A 23607-nucleotide genomic window follows, 5' to 3' on the forward strand; every position below is an offset into this window, starting at 1 on the left:
TAGATCAGTGGTGCTTCAGTCGACTTCCACTACGTCTGTGTCAACGCCTTGTGGTCATTTTTAAAGTTCCTTGATGTTATGTAGTTAACATCAGCACCATCGCCTTGACACGCCACAAATATGGCTGAACTGTGTATTGTTGTAATGCGGCACTGCGATGATGGGAAATAGTACGCGCCGATTCGTTGCTAAAGTTGCGCGAGTTTAGGTGTGTAAAACATCTTTGCTCTTGTGCCCGTTTTAAACCATTTGTCTTACAACGGGTACAACTTATTGTTCCTAAACAACTCCTTGTGGTGTCTGACAGGGGGTGGAGTAGCTCAGTGGTGAAAGCGTTCGCTTGCCCCACCGAAGGCCCGTGTTCGATTTCCCACATGGGTGCAATGTCTGGTGTCCCCCCGCCGTGATATTGCTGGAGCAATGCTAAAGCGGCGTAATACCCAACTCACTCACTCACTCTCTCAGCCTTTCGGCCAATCTGCCTGTTCGCGTACCCGCAATGAAGACATCGGGAAAGGCTGACAAATCGTCCGAATGTTTATATGACGTCACTTACATTTGACGCCATAACAAGCCCCTTGACGACGTTTGTGACGTCAATCGCTTTCAGCGGCTTCTTATCAAGCGGATGAAAATGGACGTGAAAGAAAGCAAAACGGTAAGGACTACATAACGTATATATTTAATCGGTTTTAATCTACAGTAGGCAGTGACCTGCTGTATGTAATTATCCATTTACTACAACAGGTATGATTGATATTTTTGGATTCGATATTTGTGAAGGGCTTCTTAATTTCTTTAGTAGTTCCATCGAGATCTACATTTATACACTTTCAAAGAATTTTCTTATTTTTTCCCCCTGTTCAATGTACCCTGTACTGGACTAATTGTAAGCGTAAATCTATGTCCTGTGCCGATTCGAATCCCAGAATAGATGGTAAAGGGGTGGGGTACGGATTGTTGAAAATAACAACGAAATCAACATTAAAATATTCGACATTGGAATGACTGTTGCCGAACTGAGGTGGGGTAGCGTAAACTAAGCCAGCACGGTAATGTACAGTGGACACACACATCTAATATTATCATGATCAATGACAAGTTACGTATAGCGTGTCCACCATCCGGCTACAAGACATGCAAAAGCCCCCACTTTTCAAGTGGTCAGGTCTCTTTTGGCCGTCAGTGTTACATCGGAGCCCAACGCCTATACTGATCCTAAATCTTCATCCCTTATTCGCCCTGATGGAATCCTTTTTTAAATCCAAAATGGGATATTCACTTAAAGAACAAATAAACCTTGTTTTTTTTTACTCTTTTAACTATTACATATGAAAGATTTGTGGTTAGACTTATGCGGAACACCAAATTCATTCTTAAAAAACTTGTGGTTAATTAATACCGAGCGATTAAAAGTTGCCAAAAAGTCGCCTGCTTCACTCTCGTCCGCCAACGAAACCACAGACAGGTTACGTAACTCTGTCGCCAGAGCACTGCAGTGACGTCATATGAGGAACGATTTTCAGTTAGTTGTATAGAAAGTGTGTAGCACGCTCATCATTTTGATGATTTCTCGACATCAACGACGACATGCCGAATCGTTGCTTTGTTGTTAATTGCTCCGAGGGGTCGGGCGATGGTGTCGCCATGCACAGATTTCCACAGGACCCCGCAGTTCGTGCTAAATGGGTTATGTTTGTGAGTGCGAAGCGAGCGTTGTGGAAGCCTGAAACGATATCTTACTTGTGTTCAGATCGCTTCACGGAAGTTAAAGAATCAAAACTACTTACTAGTTGTAGTAAAATATGTATATGATTGATGACCATAAAGATTTTCCATAACACAACTTGTAACATAACGATTTCTTCCTCGGAAGTGAGGTTGTGGTCGAAGTAACAATAATATTGTAAGTAGTATTATATTGACACCCACCTCGCTGCCACGAGAGAAATTGTTATGTTATACGCTATGTCATGCAAAATCCTATTGGCCATCAATAAAATACATATTTTACTACCAGTAGAAAGTAGTTTTGATTTTGTAACTCGGTGAAAACAAACCTAAATAGCATTTATCCTCAGACAGGCGGATGTTCCCGACAGGGCGCCGCCATTTCTGAAAGTCGTAAAGTCTGTTAGAATTAATGAGATTATAGTTTGTTTTCATCAAGTTAGAAAATCAAAACTACTTTCTACTCGTAGTTAAATATGTATTGGAATCATAACCAAAAGGATTTTGCATGACACAACTTATAACATAACGATTTCTTCCACGGAAGCGAGGTGGGGGTCGAAGTCACAATACTGCGCGATAAATTTATTGCTATACATTCACATGGTTAATGTCCACTCACCAGTATGTAGATACTAGTCAATGTGCGTCTTTATATTTGGTCTTATAATCCTAATTAGTTTATTATCATACTTGTATGCATTTTGAAACTAACTAAAAAGCAGACGATCTGCTGATACTTATAGTGAATTTATAACAGAACTGTAATATCTAGACATTTTATAGTTTGCCAATGTGAATCATAATTCGCACACACACCCTAGTGTATATTGTCTGTCTCATTACACTTCACGGCGAAAACAATGATTCTGTTGAATGCTACGACAAATGAATAAAAGCAAAATGCAAATATTAAAATTAAAACAGATTAAAGTTATAGGAACAATATCAGGCCATTACTTTGTTCGAGGAATGTATCCATCAATATCCACAAAACCGAGTGATATGCCATTCATCTGCAGCTGTTCCAAGTGATGTGTCTTTTAACAGTTTAATATACGAAAAAGTGATAAATCTTTTCAGGTATTTCACATTGGTGTATAGTCTCATTGGTCACCCAAGATAGCACACCTGGCAACTAATTGCATAATGTCCGCCTTTCTTTAAAAACAGTAATTTAGTTAGCCAATAATGGGCAATCAATCAATGTATTGCCGGTTAATCCTTTGAAAGAAGGTGAGGTGAAGTGAAATTGGGTTTAACGTCGTGCTTGAGAATATTTCGCTCATATGACGACGTGCATGCGTGTGTATGTGTATGTGCGGCTGCTTGTACTAGCCCAGACTTAAGCTGGTTTTATAGTGCTAGCCCACTGAGATACCATGCCGCAGTGAAGCATGAATACCCCACTCAGACACATTATACTGACTCCGAGCCGACCAGTCCTTGTTGTACCCATTAATGCCGAGCGCCAGGCAGGGACCAACAAGTACCATATTTTAACGTCTTTTGGTATGACGCGGTCGGGGATCGAACCCGCGACCTTCCGCTCTCCGGTCGGACGCTCTAACCACTACACCACGGAGGCGGTCTTTGAAAGAAGGACGTTGTTTTTTTACGCAGACACCGACACGACAGAGTGTATTCAGTATAGATTAGTAAATCTACATACATAAACACTACCTTTTTGACAATTCCGCTGTGTAAGATAAAAGTAATTAATCAATCAGCGTGTTATCGGTTAATCCTTTGATCGATGTTTATAATGTTGAATATTTACTCCAGACGCAAGAAATGCCAAATGGGAACCTTTGTCGGGTAATCTAAGTGTGTTACCACTAATTATACCTGTTATAAATTCATTAACTGACCATCAAGTGAATGATGACAAATAACATGTGTAGGTTTATACCACCTTACACGGGTTACACGGCCCTCATATCTATTCCTCATATGACGTCACAGAGACGCCCTGCTCTGATTGGTTGAAATTTCGTTCGCGGGTGAGAATTGTGCACTGTTGTCAAAAAGGACGATTTAAGTTAATTAAAGACCGAAGTGAGTAGTTTGAATGACGGGGTTACATTTATAGCGATGCCAGTTAGTGATTTATATATTTGTACCCCCTAGAGTATATGTGATCTTTAAGACCTGACTTCAATATTTGTGGTTTTATATGCATTATGTAAATCCACGTAATTACACCTCCATTAATGCTCAAATATATTGCAGGAAATCAATCGGTATCAGTATGTAACTGCGTATTTACAGATGGGTGGACGGATGCATGCATGCTTGTGTTTGTGTAGGTAGATAGATAGATCCTACTTTGGTTATTGTAAGTGGAAACCATTGAAACATTCGGCCTTCTTTCAGAGCTCCTCAATCAAAACCACAGACCCCATGTAGGTGGCTCCACCCATCACACCTTGACCTTGCTGTGGTGGTCAGTGACGATCCTGTTCCTGAGTGGACTGCTAGGGTTGCTGATGTCGGATAGAATCGCCCCAAACCTCTTCGCATACGACTGCAACTGCAACAGCCTCTTCGATATCCTTGGCTGGGATGCCATGGGAACACTGCCCGACGTGTTATAAATATCAATGTAAATAATCGAATTTTAAACTGTAAAATATAATCTTTGACAGATTTGTTAAACGCCTTTTATCAAAGTAATTCCAATTGTTTCGAAAAACGTAAATGCCTTTTATCAAAGTAATAACAATTCTTACGAAAAATGTAAACGCCTTTTATCAAAGTAATAGCAATTGTTTCGAAAAACGTAACCGCCTTTTTTCAAAGTAATAACAATTGCTTCGAAAAAAAGGAATTGATCATGTGAAGCGTATTTTGTAAGGATATATTTGCTATACATATTAGATTTACCAATCGTACTATATTTACATACAAGGAACATTACACATCCGTATTTTTAAGAGTCTACAGTGTTTATCATGTTCCTAATATGCTTTTGTCAATTTTGACCTTTATCTACTTGGTACCAGTACCCATCAGTTATATTTTTCTATCGTATATTTCATCATTTTAACAGATCCATTGTGTACGTATATCACTTTTAACTTATCTCAAATAAACGACTTTTGGTATTGAAACGGTCCCTTGTGTTTCATGTTTGTGATCATCTCGGTTGTCTGTGTCAGCACATGATGGGCTGAATGAGAACAATACATAATTGATATTGCCTCCTCATCTACATCCACTGTCTATTGTGGCCGGTATGTAAGTAAACAGACGCTGATCGATTATGGATTAAGTTCTGGCTGAACGGCAGAACATTCGTTCAGTGCTTTGTAGACATGCTGATATTGAAAGGAAAGTCCTTGAGTGTTGAACGTTGAGTCGATGGTTTAGCGGATATATCAGCGTCCATATCCACAAACACGTGTTAGCGCTACGACATTTGTAAGCCAATGATAAACTACAGAGTTAAGACAGGTCGTAACATTACTAACGCTTTGTGGATCGGGACCCACAAAGCGTTCGTAGCGCCACGACATTCGTAAGCGTATGACAAACTACTGAGTTACGACAAGTCGTTACGAACGCTTTGTGAGTGAGTGAGTTTACTTTTACGCCGCTTTTAGCAATATTTCAGCAATATCACGGCGGGGGACACCAGAAATGGGCTTCACACATTGTACCCATGTTGAGAATCGAACCCGGGCCTTCGGCGTGACGAGCGAACGCTTTAACCACTGGACTACCCCAAAGCCCCGAACGCTTTGTGGATCGGTAGCCAGGTTGTGAAAGTTCAGCTGAGGAGCTGTCGAACTGGTGGTTGATAGCGTTAACACCAAACCACGGGCTACTGTGATATAGCATCAGTGAAGTCCGATATATGGCGATCATCCAAAGCACCATTTGGTCATCGTTAAACAGGATGACTTTGTTCATAAATGAAATCTACGTAGGTCTATTTCGATAGTCGACCGACTGACTTGTTGAGTGAGTATGGTTTTACGCCGCTTTTAGCAATATTCCAGCAATATCACGGCGGGAAACACCAGAAATGGGTTTCACACATTGTACCCATCTGGGGAATCGAACCCGGGTCTTCGGCGTGACGAGCGAAGGCTTTAACCACTACGCTATCCCACCGAACCACTGACTTGTTAATATATTGATAGAGCTGTTATAGGGCAAAGGGACCCGTTCCACATTAGCGTTAAGATGACCGTAAGCCTATGTTGAAGTCTAGGAGTTACGATCACCTTAGGGCTAAGATTGTTTTGTGAAACCGGGCCCATGTCAATGAAGCAAATGATACTATTTCCACAAGGTTTGAGTGCACACATAGTTCCCACGTAACAGTACATGGTGAAAATAGAGACTAGTCTTCGAAATTTGGAGACTACAAAATAGTATGGTTAATATAATTTTCTTTTCTTTTCTTTACACAATTTGAGTATGACCAATGTCACAACCCAAGTGATATGAATCTAGAGGTTAAACTCTGTGACTAGAAGAAAAAACTTTACACAACTGCATCTTACGAAACCTTACATAGCCCGTCTTAACTTTTTGGGATAGTAGCGTGGACAACTATCCTCGATAATCTTTTCAGGGTATACGTTACGATCACTCCCGACTATACCCTGGATGCATCCACGACTTGGTCCGATGATTTTATTACCTCCCTTTGCTGGCTTGTTATCCAATCAGGTGTCTACGCTGGGAAGTTGAGCGAACCAATCACAACTCACTTTCACTTCTTAAATTATCTAACCGTTTAAACTTGGTAACATATGAGTGGTAATGCGAACAAACCTTCGCGACTGCGACACCGCTATCTTTGTTGACACTGGCAAGCTCGGATGTAACGGCGGCTTAGCTGATTGGCTACTGTGAGAATGCGTGGCCAGCAAAGGGAGGTAATATAATTATGGGGCCAAGCCGTGGATGCATCCAGGGAAGAGTGGAGAGTGATCGTAACGTATACCCTGGAGATTATCGAGGATGGTGGACAACACTCTTCGAAGTTCGAAAGATATCCAACTATGTATAGATTAGGGATACACCTACATGGAATAATGACTTTTAACATTGTCACTATGAACCACATTAACAGAAATGAACACTCATGTTACTTGAATAAGTTTTTATAGTCTTCTATGCTGGATGTTCCAAATTAAATGATATTGTATAATCAGTGAATATCCACACAAGATTTACAAATTAAACGTAGAAACATCGTCTTTTTCGTCTGTCGAATGTTTTGGGACTTACACGCCTCCTTTCTTGAATGCGGAATAATGTTGGAAATAGGAATTCGGTGTTTTCAGATAGGTATCTCGGTAGACACCACGCAATATGTCAGTCGTGTTTGTTACAATAACCATGGGAGGTAACTCTAAACACCGCTCACTCTGCCTCCAGTATTTTACCAGCACTTTGAACAGTTGCTACCACTGACAATCACTTACAACAAAGACTTATACGCTTACACCATCTCTCCTGCCACATAACTTTGGTATGAATGATGTTAGGCTTACATGTTGAAAACTGAAGCAAACATTTCACTAATTTTGCTTTCATCGGTATGCCATTTGTGAGGCAGAGGTTTGACTTCAGGATCCGATATGAGTGGGACAATAACTAATACAGTCAGATCTCACTTTCTCGTTGTTTCATACTAAAATATGTGGTAAACAATCCCCTTTATTCAGCCTGTTTTAACGGCATCTGAAGAGGATGGCCTTTTTGATTATGCGTTCACTCGACCTACCTCGTGATATGTTTGTTCTTGACAGGGTGTCTTCTCTAATATGTTTGTAAAACTCTTAAAACGCAACCAGCAGATGTACTGCTCATTCCTGAAGAAACACGATCTTATGGACATTCTGAAATAGAAAGGTTAAATATTATGCTTTGAAGACATCAAGTCTCTTCTCATTAAATCCGGAATTCTTTTCTATCTCAAATGTGTAAAGAAAACGTAAAAATATTTTTGATACGGAACACATCTTGACATTTCGTATGTAAACATTATGCCAATGAAAGTTCATCCGTTGCAAACATTATTGATTGCCTGTATTAATTTCCAATCATCATTTTCACAAAGTGCATTATTCATCTCGATTGATTTGTGTTGGTCCCTAAGGTTTATGTTGACTGGAGTTTTCTTATCCTATCAATACATGTGCTCATCTACGGTCGATTAATCTTGTATAGTGTTGGGTTGTGTCATTGAGATGACTGAGGGTGGATAAAATGTCAAGACATAGTTCAGGCGTTGTGTAGATCATGTTCTCACAGGGATAGCTCACATCATCAGCTAACACGTCCATACCTTCAAGATGCTGTCGCTGAAACAACAACGCGTGTGAAACGACGGCTGTGACAACTGCAGCATCAACATGCTTCGATGTTGCCGACGAATTCGATGTTGCCGAAAATGGTAAGAATACCTTTAAGAAGCTTGGAGGGAATAGGGATGGGGTAAATTATACGAATATGAATATGTTTATTTGCATGCCGTTTATTTTCATGCGTGCAGTTTGTAGAGATGTCTAATTTTCTTTTATTGTAATATAATTTAGAAAATACTAAGCGACACGATATTGCTAAATGATGTTCAACAATAGTTTCCGTTAAAAACGAGCCATTTTCAGTATATGGTATTGAGTGAATAAAGTAGAGACCAACTGTCAATGCTCTGCTGTTAGTCATGTCCGCGGTAGGGTGCTAAGAAACCTAGAATCGAAATTCAAATACAGATTCATCTTTCTGCATCACCATTATCTTACAGTACTTAATCTGCCACGAGCATTCAACGCGAGAGCGACCCAATATATACTGATCTTCAGTTCAGTTCTCGATGTTGTAAAAGGTCTCTCGGTAAGTTAAAGAGAAAGAATATACCGCTGGTTTAAATCTTCCTCACGTAATACGAATACTCATTAAATGCAGAAAGCCGGGGGATATCTATTTAAAGATTGCGAACGATCCTTATTAAACTTTATGCTATGTCTTTAGTATTTAGTGACGTTTGCAGCACATCAGCGCCAAGGGACGAAAGAGATGCCAGTTCTAGTTTCATAGGAATTAGTCAGAAACAAAAGACGTCCGTTTATACAAGTAGATACTATAGATGACAATGTTATTCAAAAGAGAGATACAGGGACATAAACAGTTAAATGCCCAGCCAACCGAGCTAATGTGATTCATTAACACCCGGCAAAACAAACTATAAAGGTGAATATCCATTGGATTTGGACAAAACATTACAAATGCTTGGAAGGAGTTCCTAGACTGAATAAAGTCTCCGAACTATATAAATCCCTAGTGCTATGTCTATGTCAAGGAATGGTAGATACGGTCAGCCACAAGACTTTCACGAGACTTTCACAATGTCTGTCACAAGAGTGACTGACTGACTGAGTTTGGTTTCACGCCGCTTTTAGCAATATTCAAGCAACATCACGGCGGGGGACACCAGAAATGGGCTTCACACATTGTACCCATGTGGGGATTCGAACCGGGTCTTCGGCGTGACGAGCCAACGCTTTAACCATTAAGCTACCCCACCGCCCCTCTGTCACAAGAACTTCAGGTGCCGATTTCCGGTATTGGCCATGCCTTTGTTATTAGTCGACTGTGTCACAATGAGAAGTTGTGTATTTAGGGAAATTATAAACTGTTTGATAGATACTCAATTTCAGCTGGCATGCAAAGAAAGTTATATTTTTTGGAAATACTTGAACCGATTACTTTGAAATAAACTTCATATAAGATAAATGTTACGGGAGTCAGTTATTATCGTGATCCGGGGAGTTTGTTCGAATCCCTGTTAGCACTAATCATGTTTCGAGGTTTGTCTACACCAAGTCTAGGCAAGTCATGACGATGGTGTTGCTGCTGCTGCTGATGTCTTGATGGTTAGGACTATTTCTTAATCGAATATTTGCAAGGGATGGATGGTATGGTCTGCTTGAATCGTATTTCCTGAAGCCGTTCCAATCCGCCTTCGACCAAGGAAAATACCGATGCTAACGGGCCTTAACATCCCATGCTACTTTACAAATGGCCGTGTGACGATTTTATGACCGTTCAGATCTTACGTGCTAAATTCCAGCTAATGTCATAATACAGTTATACTCGACACGTTCCACTCATATTGCTGCCGCTGTATGGGACGCAAATCGTATTGCCGACATTGTGTGTTGCACACAAACATCATCGATCGATTATCGAAGGGACACAACCGTTCAAGGTTTGAAAACTATGTTTTAATGTACTTGTTATTTCCGGTAATACAACCGTTTGGAAATTGAATTAATAAATATACTTTTCGTGATGATGGTTGAATTCTCCAAGTGTGTTGGATTTCAAGGTCGCACAATGTCAAAGTCGCCCATACTACCCGTTTGAAGAGGGTAAAAATGAGTGATATTCCTGTAGTGACACTTTTTGCACTGACCTGCGTTCGACAGGTCGATAGATTCGGTGGTACAGTTATGATGGTCATGTATATAAGTCGGTTCTGTGCTGTAGTAGTTTACTCTTGCTTAACAACGGTATAAGAACCTACACGAAACGCCGCATCATAATAAAATAAAGAAGTTGTTATCCATAAAGTATAATACTTTTCTTATTATTCATCAACTTCTAAAATGCCAATCAAACAGATAATTTCTTTATCTTGTCTACCAAAAGAAACGCACCAATTTTACACTTTTTCCAAGCGCCCAACGCCACAACTGACTGTGTCATTTTGTTTCTCCTTCAGAACAAGGGTGTAAATGTAAAAAAACAAATCATTTTTCGGATTATTGTGGTAGTGGCGGAATGGGAGGTATTTCGATTTTCTATCAAATATCATAATTATGCCCATTTTAAGAATTCCAATTGTCTCTTATAATCTAGTTTTTAATGTATTCATATAGTCTATAGCAATAGTTATGATGATGGCTCTTCAAACAACGCGCCTTACTTATTGACGCTACGGCTGACATGTTTTGCAGCAACAGCGGAAGGCAGATAAGCTGTTCAAGTCGTACAAGTTATCGAATGTCAGCTAACCTTGATGCAACAATAAACAATACACAGTACAAATCACACGATATGTGAATCGAAGCGTATGTATCTACAACAAAGGCAACAGGAATATCGAGGCTGAGTAAAGGCATGGTCGATGAACGGCCGGCTTGCAATATCCGGCTACAGTTCAACCCTACAAAACACCGCGCACGCTATATTATGTGTTGCACTGATTTGTGTCTATGTAACGGACGGCCAACGTTTACCACACATGGCGTGGTCATGTTTCGTTCCTTACGCAGTTTATTGACTTCAGTCTCTTTACAATCAGTGAACCCGTACAGGATATCAATATTATGTTTTCTTTAAAATTGTCTTTTGTATGTCTGTCTGACATTCCTTCACGAGAGAAGTCAGAAGTTAACTGCCGCTGTGGAAATATAGGACGGTAGTTGTAATTACTGTTTAGCTTAACGGGTGTCTGGGTGAGTGAGGTTTTACGCCGCGTGTAACAGCATTAAAACGATATTCTATCGTGGGACTCGAAAAATGTTTTTAGATTTACGAACACACGCACGCACGCACGCACGCACGCGCATTTAAGAAAACGATATAGCTGGTAATTGTAATCTTTGCCACGGTACCGGTATTTCACGGTCTCCGAGAATCTCAATCGTAGTAACGATATCGGAAGTTACGAAGTCGTGGCAGTGTAAGAACAATGTCCGTAGAAACGATGTCAATGTCAATGGCGTCCGTAGGAACGATATCAGTAGCAACGGTGCACGTAGTAACGATTCCTCCATTTTAGATGCTCGTAGGAACGATATCAGTAGCAACGGTGCACGTAGTAACGATTCCTCCATTTTAGATGTTCGTAGGAACGATATCAGTAGCAACGGTGCACGTAGTAACGATTCCTCCATTTTAGATGTTCGTAGGGACGACGTCCATAGTAATATTGTCTGTAGTAGTGATGTTCGTACAGACCATGTCGACTATCGGGATGTCCGAAGATTAGGACTTCCGCAGTTAACGATGTCCACAGTATCGTTGTTCATAGGAACCATTTGCATATTAACGATGTTGGTTGTAACAAGGGGTGGTGGGGTAGCCTAGTGGTTAAAACGTTTGCTCGTCACGCCGAAGACCCGGGTTTGACTCCCCATATGGGTTTAATCATTCTCTTCCCACAGAGGTTACTCCTGTCATATCTTCCTGCGTAACCTCTGTTCTAATACGGCCATATTTCCCGTTTCTCGTAAGATCCCCTAGCGGCAAAAGATCGCAACACGAATTATCTCCCTTCTTTCTATCCAATCAGAACACGTGTTACATCGACTTAGATTCAACTTGACTAACACAAGAAAATGTGAGGCCACAAATATCCCCCAACTGCCGGGGACTTGTGTTGATGTTACACACAAGACGTTTAATGGCTAGCTTGTCCGTTGTCAACGAGGGCGATGGAGACGCCACTGATCCGCCATAACATGACTGAGTTCTGTCTAGAAGAAACGTTTGCGCATCGCGCAGAGGAAATGGTTTAGTTTTTCGAAGTACACGGAAATTACCGAGGCCATGCGAATGGTCACTTTTGAAACAACGTCGCTGATTGCACAACTAAATCTGATTGTCTCCAATCACGAGTCTTGAACGCTCACACCACGAAAGGGCCGTATTAGAACAGAGGTTACGTAGGAAGATATGACAGGAGTAACCTCTGTGGGAAGATGTGAAGCCCATTTCTGGTGTTCCCCGCAATGATATTGCTGGAATATTGTTAAAAGCGGCTAAAACTAAACATACTCACTTAACAAGCAGTGAAACTACCTACGTCACAACATCCTGTTTAACGATGACCAAATGATGTCCATATATCTGAAACGATGTCACATTGAAATTGAACTTCGTAACGTAACTTTGTAGTTCTGACAAATTGGATATTTTAAATATATTTTATAATGAAATAACTTCCTTTCTGGGACTAATGTAAGTCTAGGTTCCTTCTTTCAAACAAACATATCGTATCTCTTGAAGCCCTGACCCCACGGCGGCAGGTTCAGAGATATAAAAGACACGTTGGTAATGACGACTGTGCAGTGTCTGCAACACAGCTACGATTATACTTAACATAATCTACCTACTCAAAAACTACATAAGCTTCCACAATGCCCAATATTCTTATATCAATCCTCACGTATTGTTCTTGAATTCTGTCATAACTTGAGAACAAATTGTGCCTTAACACAATCCAACACCTCCTTATAAGTCGTTAGTACGCAATTATGATCACCGCGTATCAACTCCATGTAATGTTATATCCCAGGTCAGTTTGATTGTGAAGCTGTAGTACAATAGATCTATAATCGGTAATCCTTCTAAAGCGGACATGGTTGAAGGACGTCAAACCAATGGCTTTATGCGACGTGATTCCAGCTCGCAAGACCTGTGACTATCGATTGTTTTAGGAGGGGGATCTCTGGAAGACCAAACATTGTTCGCCGGCTAGTGCATATGTTCCGAGACGCATTTCGATCCGACCACCCGAATTGACAAGGATATATGTGTAGCATCTTCCCCTTCGTCATCCCACTGACTCGTATTGGCGTTCATGCTGATGTCACAGCCGTTGTTTTTGTTGAACATGCGTTGTCATGAAAAGGAATGACGTCAGGAAAAGTGAACTCTTGGAGTTTGTGATCTATTGTCGATAACACATGACATACGTATAGTTGGCAGCGATTGCCGCGCGTCTGACAAAGACACAGAGACGTTTATGTAAGATTGTGCTACGAGGGATGTGGCAGCCACGTGTAGAGGCTGTGTTGTAGACATGTGACGAGGAACCGTCGTTAAGGGGCGACTGTGATGCCAGAGTTCATCTGGGGGTGTTCCGGCCGATCTGACTTATTCAGGTATGTTTGCAAGTCATGTCGTTGAGTGACGATTGTTGTGCATTGATTTATGTGTTGTTAACCGTGGTATTTCATTTGTCTCCAAATATGCTGGTGTTTTGTTGTTTGTGCATAATAATTCTATGTATTTTCATTCAAATATATTGTGTAACGATTGTGTGCCGTAGAAAAGATCGTAATATTCAAAGAATGCATCATTTTAACACTAATATTAGAATTAAGTGTTGTAGAAAGATACAGTTCTATTCTATATTAATGGGCTCACCGTTTTAACGATCCTTTTTAAGCAAAGACATGATCTATTTGTGTGAATATTCAGTATGATGGAGTTTAGGAAGGAAGTATTATTGTCATTGTTAGCGTGGATATGTGTAAGTTACAACAATTGATACAACCCCATGACAACAACTGCTGTCGACGGTAATGCTAGGATTGAATCCTGATCATGGATTGGTCTCCCTTGTTCCTATATAGAACCAGCTATTGTTTATACCAGAATTAGGTCATAGGCATATGGTATACTTGTGAATTCTTTGTCGTCGACTTGCTACCTAAATATATTTCTCATTCATTCATTCATTCATTCATTCATTCATTCATTCATTCATTCACATAATTGATTCATTCACAAACCAATAATTAATCATTCATTCATTTATTCGTTATTTCATTCCCACAACTAGCCATCCTTCTTTCCTTTTTTCATTCATCCAGTCAGTCATTCATTTATTCATTCATTTATTCATTCGTTCGATCATTCGCCATCCAATCATAAATAACATGTTCCTGTCTTTTGTCGCTTTTAATCCCTCGCCCATGCACCAGTTAGGTTAAGACGTTTGTCGACACTTTCAGTTCCTTTGTCACAATGCACGAATACCTGTTTACATGGTTGTCGATGCCAATCAAAGACCAATCAATAGCACTTGAGTACAAGCTAGGTGCGATTCTTACTGATCGTTAAACAGTCCGAGACAAAAACCAGTCAAACGCATCACGACGATGGCTGTCATAATCAATCAATTACGAATCAATATCTGTAGTACCCTATAGGAGCCTGTAGGACCAACTAGGTACCGTCTTCGTTTAACTATCACACAACAGAACAGGCATTATATATATATCGACACAAAATTAAAAATATCATTAGGCTATAAAGAAAACGTTACATGATACATGTTTCTCTAATTTCACGTGGGCGTGTCTGTTATAAACGGAGACGCCATATTGTTTTCTTTTATTAATGACGTCACTGAATCTCAAACGGACGTCTTTTCATTACGGTGATACCTTGAGAATATTGGTGTAATGGTGATACACTTAAAGGGTGATGTATGTCTGGTAAAAGTTTAATGTGGAAATCGATCATCCTAATTCATAAAAACGTACGCGCGCTCACATCATTTGCGTCATCCGGGCGGCTTGTCGTCGTCATATGAATCTCACTGTGACGTCACGCTCGGTAAATGCATTAATTCGGATACTTCAATCTCATAGTTGCTGGTATAATAATGTCAGTGAATAGCGGGGTCTTTTTAACGTATTGGCTGTTTCATAGAATGAATTACGCGAGTTATTACCAACATATGTACTCTGGCCTTTCCTGGACAAATTGACAATATATATCAAGAGAAGTTAACAAACAAATTTTATTTGTTAAGACTGTATCGGTTTGGGTGAATTTCACAAAATATATTCAGGTTTTGTTTTTTATGATTTCGTCATTTTCCGGGTATTTGATTGTTCTTATCACCCAGCATGGCGACCTCCTCTTGTGGATGAGGGGCGGTGGGGTAGCCTAGTGGTTAAGGCGTTCGCTCGTCACGCCGCAGACCCGGGTTCGATTCCCTACACGTTGGCACAAGGTGTGAAGCCCATTTCTGGTGTTCCCCACCGTGATGTTGCTGGAATATTGCTAAAAGCGGCGTAAAACTAAACACACTCACTCATTTGTGGATGACAGATATTGGTGCCATGTACTTGGCAGTTGGATGTTCAAACGTTCTGTAATTACAGTAATCATTAACTGATTGTTTTACATTATAAAATTTGACCCATATGACCAAAATGAACAAAATTACGTCATCCGGTGTGTTTATTCCATTAGTAATGTAATGACATCATAATATTGAAAATAATGTCAACAGCTATCTGTAACTACGGTTTAAATGAGAAGATATTTTCACTAAATCTGTAATTTTCTAGGATATCTCTTTCTAGAATTCTGGTGTAACTCGTTGTTCCCCCTGGCAACATGTGTCGCCATCCACCATTGCGTTGTATTATGGCGTCCATTCAATTCTTACAGAGTTGAAACATCAGATTAGTATTTGATAAGCTTGGGAACTCATGATTTTCCAATTATTTGAGGGAGGTTTTGACGGCAGAGGGGCATCTTTGTGACCAGATGTGGTATCAGTAAAATCAACGTATTACTATGTAAAACGCGAATCATTACATTATACCGTACACTATCCGAAGAGCTATTTTGTCAGGCTACGAGAGATTCATTCACTTTTTAAATGCACGTATGGTGTGTTATCTCCACGCACAGACACACGTGTACACCCTGTACATGTATATTATTACATTCAATGACATACACGCAAGCTACATACCTACCTAATTAAGTAATACAAGACTCAATATTAAAGTTGACCTTACTAGAACAATTATTCTGATGTGAATGGCCGTCACACTACACTTGTCGCCCCACAATGCACTGTCCATAACAGTACTGTTCAACCCTGTTCGGTTCTGTTTTAGATACATACATACACTCCTTATTATCTCAATGAATACATATTCTGGTTAGGGTATGTGAATATATACACCCCTTTATAAGACTTATCTGAGTATCCGAGGCCACAGAAGGTTAGGGTATGTGAATACATACACCCCTTTATATGACTTATCTGAGTATCCGAGGCCACAGAAATAGCAACACTTTATCCGCCTTGCCTCTATCGCCTTACAGCACTATAGACTGTCAGAGATCAATGTGATATCAGGGTATAAACGGAAGTATGCGTTATCTGACGGTCATCAGATATTGGCAGGTGACGGCGTATTTTGCTGACGCTCATGGTTTAAATAACAACAACATTTTTTAAAAAACTTACACAGCCTAACCATGACACATTAAATATATGATTAGCTTAAGTGGTGGTGATAACCATCGTTATTTCGTGTGAAGTTTTTACAGAGAATTAAAGGAGTTTGTTACCGATCAATTAAAGCAGGCTTGGTAGAGGAAACTCAACACACTATAAATAGTGGTAGAGGAAACTCGACACACTATAAATAGTGGTAGAGGAAACTCGACACACTTTAAATAGTGGTAGAGGAAACTCGACACACTTTAAATGCTGATATAGGAAACTCAACATATATTAAATCGTGTTAGGGGAAACTCGACACACTTCAAATAGTATTAGAAGAAACTGGACACATTTTAAACGGTGGAAGAGGAAACTTGACACAGTTTATATCGTGGTAGAGGAAACTCGACACACTACAAATAGCGGTAGAGGAAACTGGACACATTTTAAATCGTGGTATAGGAAACTGGACACAGTCTACATAGTGGTAGAGGAAACTCGACCGCCTTTAAATTGTGGTAGAGGAAACTCGACACACTTCATATAGTATTAGAAGAAACTGGACACAATTCAAATCGTGGTATAGGAAACTCGACACAGTTTATATCATACGACATAGATGTTATCTTGTTACATCAAATACGGAAACAACGAATGTAATAATCTGTTTTACCTTAATGCCATCCTTAAGATATTGACTCGCATGATCCAGTTATGTTTACAATACTAAAACACACCGGGCTAGTATTTTCAAACTATGTGAATATGAAAAAGGTTTCTACTTGTAATTCAGACAATCAAAACACGTGACAATTGCATATTTTCTAATTTCGACCTATTAAATGTTAAATAATGCCTTTCAGGGTAATGGTTTTAGGTGTATACTACTCTAAACAAGTTAAGCATAACCTCCTGATTCCTTCCAGCTGTTGTTGAATGACAGATTATATGTAGTGATATGAAATATTAAGGTGTTCCTTTGGATGTTCGAAACACGTCACCCAGGCCTTTGAAAATGTTCTATCATGAAGACGTTGTAAAGTAAGAACAGAAAACGGTTATTTGTGTGTTGACATTTCATCGAATATTTTATTCATTTGCAATGTCACAACATGTTTGAAATGTCACAATCCTGTACCATCATTGCCTCGTAACCGTGCTAACGATGTTTCAATGCATTATTTTCTAATCCACGAATGTATATTAAATGCCACTTAGAAACTGGTAAAATGTAACATATGTAATAGTTGGAATTACACTCAGTAAAGTACACATTCTTGTACTTTTATTAGGTTGAGTCCAATCTCAGATTCGAACCGACCATCTCAGAGTCACCTAATCGCCAGCGCACAAAATCAGCGATCTAACCCACTCAGCCAGCGCAACTATCACATCCACAAACGAAGAAGCCAAACTACTAACCATAATATAATTGTTGGTAATTTCGATTTGATTCCTCCCCATGCCATCCCACACAACGTTGCTATGGTATTAGCTGCCGGATGACAGCGTAAAAGAGTAAGATAACTATTGGATATAGCTGGTGATGATATCGATCGATTTTCAAATATTTATCCCATTTTAGCAGCAGGTATCAAATTTACATTTTGTAAATGTCGCTGAAATGTTAGATCACCAGATCATGTGTGACATTTGTTTATAGCTTCGAGCCATACAAAGAAGACATTTGGGGGGATCTTAAACTGCTATGTACCGAACAAAGGAAGCACCAACATTTTGGGGATATTTGTAAGAAAATGTGTTCTCACAACAGCACACATATATTCACCGAAATGTTTATGAACCCTACACTTTTGGGGTTCAGTATAGTATGAGACCGCCTCCGTGGTGGTGGTTAGAGCGTCCGCCCGGAGAGCGGAAGGTCGCGGGTTCGATCCCCGACCGCGTCATACCAAGAGACGTTAAAATATGGTACTTGTTGGTCCCTGTCTGGCGCTCGGCATTAATGGGTACAACAAGGACTGGTCGGCTCGGAGTCAGTATAATGTGTCTGATTGGGGTATTCATGCTACACTGCGGCATGGTATCTCAGTGGGCTAGCACTATAAAACCAGCTTAAGTCTGGGCTAGTACAAGCAGCCGCACATACCCATACACACGCATGCACGTCGTCATATGAGCGAAATATTCTCAAGCACGACGTTAAACCCAATTTCACCTCACCTCACCAGTATAGTATGAGTGGGTGAATTTGGTTTTATGCCGCTTTTAGCAATATACCAGCAATATAACGACACTAGAAATATGCTTCACACATTGTACCCATGCGGTATCTTTCCTTTACTGTGCGGCCGCCATGATCCAAATGTTGATTGGAACATGGCATGCGTACAAAGCTATTGCAGTTTGGCTGTTGCCATGTTTATAGAATGTACGTTAAATACTTTCCTTGTGGGAATGATATACTGTATATCAATCATGTATATCAATCACTGACAGTCTTCTTACATTCTGTGTTTGTAGAGAACACAAAGAATGTGTTTTTGATAGCAAGAATGTCTGTTTTATACGGACATACCCAATTCATATATATATTATGTTCTGAACACTACAATTCTCAATTTGTATGTAAGATAGATGATACTAAACGACCTTCCGTGTAATACCATTTTATTAAATGAGTTATTGATTTGGTATCAAACGAGCGAAAGCGAGTTTAGTATTTCTGTTTATTAGTCTCCGATATAGATCGATAGAAACTGCCTACTAACAGTGTGATGACTTTCAGCTTTCCGCGAGTCAAGCAAGGCCTAATGCCATTGTGACGGAGGTATTAGGATTGTGTCGTCGTAACTGTAAACCAGTATGAGGTCATACGTCTAGCGGTATTACACTAGTGTAATATTGCCGTAAAACTATTACAGTGCAGTATCTTCCACGGGCGAGTAATAAATCATATTATTATCCATATGGTAAAACATAACCAGTGTCATATATATCATATGTGCACATGTGCACATATCACTTTTGCCTAGCAACCATTGTTTCTGTATTTTGTAGTCTGTGACGTCATTAAACAATTGAACCTGACGTCAATGAACAGGGCAGTCACACTTGCTTGTCGTGTTTTACTGTACAGATGTACACGAATAAAATGAAAGGAATTATTACACTCGCAAGTGTACCACGCGACTTACACGAAACTCGTAGAAAATTTCACACTCGTTTCGTATAAGACGTATGACACACTTGCTCGTGTAATAATCTCTGTATACAGCAGGGTAATGGGTTAACGGCTCGACAGTTCGACAGCTCGATGATGACGGAGATTGTCCCTGCTTCCAAATCTCCCCGAGGTTATTCCTTTATCTGTTGACATTTTGAATACGCTGTGTTTTGTCGCTAGGTGTCGTCATTTATTCGCTGTTTGAAATGAAAACCACATATAAAGAGTGAGTGAGTTTAGTTATATACCGCTTTTAGCAATATTCCAGCAATATCATGACGGGGACACCAGAAATGGACTTCACACATTGTACCCATGCGGGAAATAGAACCCGCGTCTTCGGCGTGACGAGTGAACGCTTTAACCACTAGGCTACCACACCGCCCCCACGCGTAGAAGGGTGGTGAATACACGCAAGCATGTGCATTTCATCTTGACAGAACTGCTGCACAGTTTTTATATCCTGGACTACTTAAACCCATCTACTTGATCAAACTAAATCAGATCACTGATGTACTTATTTAACGGTTCGACAGTTCGACATGTCGGACCTGATAAACGAGTGATTGTCCCTGCTTCTAAAACCCCGCTGACTTCGTCCCGTTATCTCGTGTCATTTTGAATCCGCTGTGTTGTGTGGTACAATGTCACTGTTAAACCCTCTGGGCCATTTGTCAAGGTACAAGTGAAATAACTGTCCTTTTGAGTACAACAGCGGTTGATTCACGCTTAGCCTGAACTTCACTATTTCCCAAGAAACTAAGCTCCTTGCGTAACCACGGTAACATGCCATCAATCCGTTTAAGTGATTAGCCTGTCTATATGTTAAAGAATGAGAGTTAAAACAACCTCAGCACAGAAATCAAGTTGTAGAACGAGGTCATCACAAGGGAAGCACGCCGTTGCCACGTCGTTGCCAGGAAGATGTTGTTTTTCAGCTGTCATTCATCCAGTGGGGATCAATAGTCGATCTCTTCCGCATCAGTTCATGTAGGGCGATGCATTATTCACACAACTGACCCACATACAGTCGACCCACTTATCTGCTGACACTGCGTGAAGGGTGGTCAAGTAGTCCCAGATCACCTTCCTGGTTCGAATCCAAGATTTACCAACTTTAATCTGGTAGCAGCCTTCCCCTGTTTGCGGAATTCATCGAAGCGGTAACTGTCGGTCTGAGTCCTTGGTTACCAGATTCCCCACATGGGAACAATGTGTGAAGCCCATTTCTGGTGTCCCCAACCTTAACATTGCTGGAATATTGCTAAAAGCGGCGTAAAACCATACTCATCTTACTCGTGGCGGTGAGGTAGCCTAGTGGTTAAGGCGTTCGCTCGTCACGCCGAAGACCTGGGTTCGATTCCTCACATGGGCACAATGTGTGAAGCCCATTTTTGGTGTCCCCCGCCGTGATATTGGTGGAATCTTGCTACAACGGCGTAAAACCTTGCTTCACCTTGCTTCCCACAAGGAACCGATCGTCAGATCTAACGCGATACACGTCAGAAAATGATTCCCTAATTAGTGTCCCTCTGATAACGTCATGGGGTTTGTAGGCAACAAACTCTTGGGTTGCCGCAACGTAGGAATATTAGGCTCTCCTTTCAACACTAACCTTACACATAACGTCGTCATGTACATTTATGTACATAGTTATATGTGTGGGTAGACTTTGGTTTTGAAAACTTGTCACTGGTTTTACTAACCCTATAGAATATTGGCGGTTGGAGAGACCAGTGGTTAAAGCGTTCGCTCGTCGCGATAAAGGCCCTGGTTCGATTCCCCACATGGGTACGATGTGTGAAGCAAATTTCTGGTGTCATCCGCCGTGATATTGATGGAATATTGCTAAAAGCGGCGTAAATCTAAACTCACTCACCCACCCTACAGAATAATCTGACCTGCATCGTGTACCATGCTGCAGCATCTTACACACAACAGTGTCTCGCAGAGCATGGCAGTTCCCAGCGGATATGTGCTATGTTTTCCTGGAGACTACATGACTGATTAAAAAGAAAATAGACTTTTGTTAAGCCCACGCAGCTCACTGCAGAATAGTGTTGTTTATTAACAACGGCTGTGTTTACCTACTGCCGTCGTTACTTACCAAGACCTGGTATTGAAGTGGCACTGATCCAGATTCGTGAACAATATAATGACGTCATCAAGCTGCCAGGTAGTCAGTCCCTGTTCCCTCGACCGTGACGAAACACGAGGACTGGACACTGTCCACCTTGGCAAAATTTCGTCAACCTAAGCAATAAGAACGGTGTATGCCCATCAGATGCCGTTATTTGCTCTAGATCGGTGTCCCTGTAACCAGAGACCATATATATATGGTCTTTGCTGTAACAGGCTGTTGTAGTGTACAGTCCGTTTGAGACAAAATAATACCGATGAATTGCAATCTAACACAAAAAACAAATAGACATAAAGAATCAAACCAACGCGGAGTGCAATAAAAACAACAGACCAACTCTAGAAAAAAAATGCCTAATTTTGTTTCACAAAAATAAAAAAGTTGTTTAAGAAACTGTCATCATTTATCTGTGCGTTTTCCAAGTTTGTTACAAGGGCTCATTGGCAACTAAAGGAACAGCGCGAAAAGCGAGATGCACGTGCGTTAACGGGTTCTCAACAAATGTTTGAGCTGGCGAGATGACACGTACCCCAGCTACACAGGCAGTGCGCTGAATGTACTTAGTAATTGCATACTTGGGTCACCCCGTCATTTTCATCCTTGAAGAAATCATAGACTTTGTAAATTATAGACTTTCATTTTCTCTCACTTTGTCAATCAGCAGTAATCACATGTCACTAATGCACGTGCATCTCGCTTTTCGCGCTGTTCCTTTAGTTGCCAATCCGCCCTTGTATAACAAACTTGGAAAACGCGCAGATAAATGATGACTTTTACTTAAACAACTTTTTTATGTTTGTGACACAAATTATGTATTTTTTTTTCTAGAGTTGGTCTGTTGTTTTTATTGCAGTCCGCGTTGGTTTGATTCTTTTATGTCTATTTGTTTTTGTGTTAGCTTGCATTTCTTTGGTATCATTTTGTCTCAAACGGACTGTAGTTGCTGTTGCGTTTGTCTGGAGAGCCGAAGGTCGGTGGTAAATCCTGGTTTGTCATTAAATGATGTTACTTGTTACCCTACCTAGACTTCCGTTTTTAAATATAAACAAAAGCCTGGTCGGAATCATTATGTGTCTGAGCGGGTATCCATTTTCTACTGGCAAAAGCTAGCACAAACACCCCCACTGCGCTTCATTTGACACGGGCGGTGGGGTAGCCTAGTGGTTAAAGCGTTGGCTCGTCACGCCGAAGACCCGGGTTCGATTCCCCACATGGGCACAATGTGTTAAGCCCATTTCTGGTGTCCCCCGCCGTGATATTGCTGGAATATTGCTAAAAGCGGCGTAAAACTAAACTCAGTCAGTCAGTTCATTTGACACGGGATTCTGCGTTCAGTTCCACAAAGGGATCGTTGCGCTACGCCTCTCCCACGTCAATGTTAAAGTATGGGAGTTACGGCCATCTTAAGGCTATGTTGGCTTTTTGAAGCGTCATACTGGTATTTACCTAAGGTTAACGTAGCACATTCCATTCCTTACGGCAATATCTCCATACCGCTTGCACTAGGTCATTCAAGGTCATTACGTAATT

At 40.6% G+C, this 23607-nt stretch overlaps 1 protein-coding gene and 1 long non-coding RNA gene across 5 annotated transcripts in view; one reads left to right on the top strand and one right to left on the bottom strand.

Moving 5' to 3' along the window:
* The first annotated feature begins 621 nt into the window (after positions 1 to 621).
* LOC124272191 (nmrA-like family domain-containing protein 1) overlaps positions 622 to 23607 on the top strand; it is a 29815-nt gene continuing 6829 nt past the window's right edge. Inside the window, exons 1-2 of one of the 4 annotated variants that reach the window (XM_046707336.1) lie at positions 622 to 658; positions 8049 to 8149. In XM_046707336.1, coding sequence (XP_046563292.1) covers positions 8109 to 8149 — 41 coding nt within the window. In that variant the 5' untranslated portion in view covers positions 622 to 658; positions 8049 to 8108. Of the gene's footprint in view, positions 659 to 7972; positions 8150 to 10392; positions 10830 to 12700; positions 13650 to 23607 lie in introns of those variants that run through there. The other 3 variants (XM_046707334.1, XM_046707335.1, XM_046707333.1) reach the window with 3 other exon arrangements.
* Positions 15486 to 21654, bottom strand: LOC124272192. The gene is made up of 3 exons (XR_006897281.1): positions 21279 to 21654; positions 21225 to 21228; positions 15486 to 15497 (listed from the first exon to the last, which is right to left on the bottom strand). It is a non-coding gene; the product is annotated as an uncharacterized LOC124272192 (long non-coding RNA).

Source organism: Haliotis rubra, unplaced genomic scaffold (assembly GCF_003918875.1).
Source record: "Haliotis rubra isolate DU_JTF1 unplaced genomic scaffold, ASM391887v1 Scf167, whole genome shotgun sequence".
In the NCBI taxonomy this organism is placed as follows: Eukaryota; Metazoa; Mollusca; class Gastropoda; order Lepetellida; family Haliotidae; genus Haliotis; species Haliotis rubra.